The sequence below is a fragment of the Macrobrachium nipponense genome, chromosome 36 (genome assembly GCF_015104395.2).
Source record: "Macrobrachium nipponense isolate FS-2020 chromosome 36, ASM1510439v2, whole genome shotgun sequence".
In the NCBI taxonomy this organism is placed as follows: Eukaryota; Metazoa; Arthropoda; class Malacostraca; order Decapoda; family Palaemonidae; genus Macrobrachium; species Macrobrachium nipponense.
The window spans coordinates 49,631,274-49,635,702 of NC_087220.1; the positions used below are offsets into that span (position 1 = coordinate 49,631,274).

At 45.7% G+C, this 4,429-nt stretch overlaps 1 protein-coding gene across 1 annotated transcript; it reads right to left on the reverse strand.

The window, feature by feature from the left end:
- Positions 1-2,066: 2,066 nt before the first annotated feature.
- LOC135203439 (calponin homology domain-containing protein DDB_G0272472-like) lies at positions 2,067-3,989 on the reverse strand. Its single transcript, XM_064233165.1, has one exon. The coding sequence runs from the start codon at positions 3,987-3,989 to the stop codon at positions 2,067-2,069; it is 1,923 nt and encodes a 640-aa protein (XP_064089235.1).
- Between the last annotated feature and the right edge of the window lie 440 nt (positions 3,990-4,429).

Below are 4,429 nucleotides of genomic sequence, written 5' to 3' on the forward strand. Positions count from 1 at the left end.
GGCCAAGAGTTGACCAATTGGTCAAGAGTGCTTCTTCAGAAGCATGCTGGCCAGCCAGCTCTTGGTTGTAGGTGTTTTATTGGGGTGTGGGTGGGGGGTGGGGGGGGGGCAATTGTTCTCACCAATAGTTGTCCACTTGGTAAAGTACCTTTGGCCAAGAGTTGAGCTTATGAAGAAGCATGCTGGCCAGCCAGCCAGCTTTTAGCTTCAAATGTTTCATCAAAGTGGCAACTGCTCCTACCAACAATTGTCTTGGCTGCAGGTGTTTCATCAAGAGCATTTGTTCCCACCAACAATTGTTCCCTTTGGTAAATCATCTTTGGCCCAAGAGTTGACCATTTGGTCAAGAGAGATTCTGAAGCATACTGGCCAGCCAGCTGTGGGCTGCAGGTGTTCCATCAAGAGCAATTGTTCCCACCAACAATTGTCCACTTGGTTAAGTACCTTTGTCGAAAGAGTTGACCAATTCGGTCTTGGCCAATTGGTCAACTTTATCACCAAAGGCACTTTACCAAGTGGACAATTGTTGGTGGGAACAATTGCTCTTGATGAAACACCTGCAGCCCACAAGCTGGCTGGCCAGTATACTTCAAAATCTCTCTTGACCAAATGGTAAACTCTTGGGCCAGAGATGGTTTACCAAGGGGACAGTTGGCTGGCTGGCCAGCATGCTTCTTCATAAGCACTCTTGGCCTAATGGCCAACTCTTCGCCAAAGGTGCTTTACCAAGTGGACAATTGTTGGTGGGAACAATTGCCACCCTGATGAAACACCTACAGCCAAGAGCTAGCTGGCCAGCATGTTCCTTTAGAAGCACTCACGACCAAATGGTCAACTCTTGGGCCAGAGGTGCTTTACAAAAGGGAAAATTGTTGGTGGAACAACTGCACCTTGATGAAACAATTGCAATCAAAGGCTGGCTGGCCAGCATGCTTCTTCAGAAGCACTCTTGAACAAATGGCCAACTCTTGGGACAGATGTGCTTTATTAGAGGATAATTGTTGGTGGAAACAATTGGGCCATTGTCGAAACAAATGCAGACAAGAGCAGGCTGGCCAGCATGCTTCCGAAAAAGCACTCTTGACCAAATGGTTAATGCTTGGGCCAGAGGTGCTGTACTAAGGGGACGACAATTGATGATAACGAATGCCCCTTTGTTGAAGCACCTGCAGCCAAGAGCTGGCTGGCTAGCACGCTTCTTCAGAAGCACTTTTGGCCAAATGGTTACCTCTTCAGTTAGGTTAGAAACACCTGCAGCCAAGAGCTATGGCTACCACGCATCTCCAGAAGCATTTTTGGCACAAATGGCTCAAAATCTTTGGCCAGAGGTGTTACACCAAGGGGACAACTGTTGGGGGGAACAGTTGACCCATTGATGAAAACACCCAGCCAAGAGCTGGCTGCCCAAGAGCTGGCTACCATGCTTTCGAGAAGCATTTTTGGCAACATGGTCAACTCTCTTTGGCCAGAAGTGTTACACCAAGGGGACAAACTGTTGGGTTGGGGGGAACAGTGACCCATTGATTGAAACGCTTCCAACCAAGAGCTGGCTGCGAAGAGCTATCATGGCTTCTCCAAGTATTTTTGGGCAATGGTCAAACTCTTTGGCCAGAAAGTGTTACACCAAGGGGACAACTGTTGGGGGAAACAGTGACCCATTGATGAAACACTTCCAACCAAGAGCTGGCTGCCCAAGAGCTGAGCTTACCGGGTTTTCTATGCTTTTCGAGAAGTCATTTTTGGGGCGCAATGGTTCAACCGTCTTTTCCCGGCCAGTTAAATTTTAACACCTTTTAACGACCAAGGGGACAACTGTTGGGGGGAACAGTTGACTCATTGATGAAACACTTCTAGCCCAGAGCTGGCTACCATGCTTCTCCAGGACTCTTGGCTGCACAATCAGCTGAGCAGTCGCCCCTCTTCTTCTCATGGGAACTGCTCTTTGCCGAAAAGTTTTCCACCTTCCATTCTAGAGTGCCTGCATCTAAGCGGTCCACACTTGTACCCAGGGCCCATTTCTTTCTTTCTGCCATAAAGAGACCAGATAAAGAGACCAGTGGCTCTCTTTATCTTTGCTTTTTACCTTTCCTTTTAATTGCTGGTTGATTTTCTTTGATAAACTTCTCAAGTGCCAACTCTTCCAGTTTTCTCACGAATTCAGTCTTCCTTTCTGCCTGCCTCTCCCTCAGTCGCCTTCTCATCTTCCTATACATCTCCCGTCTCTTCATTATCTCCTTTCTCCGCTTTATCAGTCTCTTCCATATCTTACCAAGTAACTCCTTTTCCTTCTCCTTTTTCTTCTCCTCTGTCATTATTTCCATCTCCTTGCCAGGTGCCTCTTCTATATAATTTTCAGAAGTTTCCTCTGCACACATCTCCTGTATCTTCTCTTTAATTATCTTCTCCATCATCTCTCTATTTTCTTTCTCAATCTCCTTTTTAATTCTCTTCCTTATCTTCACTTCAACTCTCTCCTCTATCTCTCTCAGTCTCTCTTCCATCATCTTTCTAAATCTCACCTCTAGCTTGTCTATAAGTATTTCCTCTATCGTCTCTCTTTCTTGCCTTCTCATTTCTGTCCGTTGCAGCTTGTGCCCTTCAAGGTCAGGTCCTTTCCGTTTCTTCTGCACCATAAAGAAAATGTCTCCTTCCTTCGCCATTATGGTGTGTGCAATTTCAATGTCTTTTGCTCTGAGCCACTCTTCAAAGTCTTCTTCCGTCAAAATACTTTCGCCTTCACAAACATCCCCGCACTCGCAGGGCACCAGTGAGCTGCACTTTTCAGAGTGAGAGAATGCAATATCAGCAGGCCTGGGGAGCTTGGTGTCTTCTCCACTTTCATTCTCGTAGCTTTGGAAATTATCCATTCTCTTTTGGAACCAATCCCTTCTCTTCCCTCTTCTATCCTTCCTGTTATTTTTCCTTTGGAGGCTTAGTGCAATGCTCTCCAATTCCTCGTATTTTTTCCGCCCTTCAAGCAACTGCTCTCGAAGCCGTTTCTGTCCTCTTTTTAAATTTCCTATTTCGCTCAACAATCTTCTATATTTTGGTGTATCTCTGCCTTCATTTTCAATACTAACTCCGTCTTCTTGGGCCCTCTTGGCAGTACTGTCAGGCTCTCTGTCCTCCTCCTTCTCCACCTGGTGTGAGATTCCAGGTGCCTCATCATTGGGATGAGCGTTTGGACCTTCCCTCTGGGTCACTATTCTGTCCAATTCTAAATGAGATAAGGCCAGATTGCTCTCCAATTGCTTCTTTTCATCCTCCAGTCTCGCTATGTCCTCTTTCAGGACAACTATTTCTTCTTCCATGACGAAGCCTTGTCTCTCCTGGGTCTTTAAGTGGTGTTCTAAGTTTGCTACAGTGGTTTCCAGAAGCACCACTTTTCTGCTTTCTTCCATTTTCTCTGTCTCAAGGAGAACAATCTTCATCTCCTTTTCATCATTTTCCTTCTGGAGACGACTCAATTCTTTCTCAAGGAGATCAATCTTCATCTCCTTTTCATCGTTTCCACTCTGAAGAAGATTCAGAAGTAGATCAACTTTCATCTCCTTTTCAGTGTTTTCATTCTGAAGGCGTTTTAGTTCTTCCATGAGACCAGTTTGCTTGTCCTCAATTTCTTGCCTCAGTCTCTTCATGTCCTTCTTAGCTTGTCTAAGGTGGACATTTTTGTCCTCCATCGCCTTCAACAACCGAGAGCACTTGCTTTCGAGAGCCTCGATCTCTTTCCGTTGTTTGTCTTCCAGATGTGGACTACTCTCGTCTTGGAGAAGCTGCAGTTTTTTCTCAAGGAGATCGATTTTCATCTCCTTTTCCTTGTTTCCATCTTGGAGACGACTCAGTTCTTCCAAGAGACCGCTTTGCTGGTCCTCCATTTCTCTCTTCAGTTTCTGATTGTCGTCCGCCAAGACCTGCACTTCCCTTTTCAGACCAAGAATCGTCTCTTCATATTGGTCATGTTCCATTTCGCGCTGTCTTCTTAATTCCATGTTCTCCTGGGCGAGCCGTGACATCTCCTGCTTCAGACCAAGAACCAACTCTTCGTTATCGGCTGCCGGCAGTGTTCCAGAATTCTTCCTTTGGCGTCCTTCTTAGCCTGTCTTAGATATTTATTTTTATCCCTGAAGAGTGCGCAAGCAACAAACGTGAAGGATAATACCTGGTTTCTTCGAGTCTGTTCTGAATCTCTTTTTGGTGTTCTTCTTCCTGCTGTTGAATGTAATCTTCATAGAACTTCTTCATGGTCAGCAATTGTTCTTTTGGGTCAGCGGAGTTGTCGGTTGCCTGGTTAATGTCGTACAAACATTTGATCCTCTCTCCTACTCCTCCTACTGGGTTTCTAATGGTAACCTCTGTTCGTGAGAACAGAGCCAGAAATTTATAAAGAATATCAATGCTGGGAAGCAATGTTCGGGCCCAGCATGCAAAT

Coding starts and splice junctions, on each gene's coding strand:
- LOC135203439 (XM_064233165.1), bottom strand. CDS start 3,989: ATGGAATTAAGAAGACAGCGCGAAATGGAACATGACCAATATGAAGAG.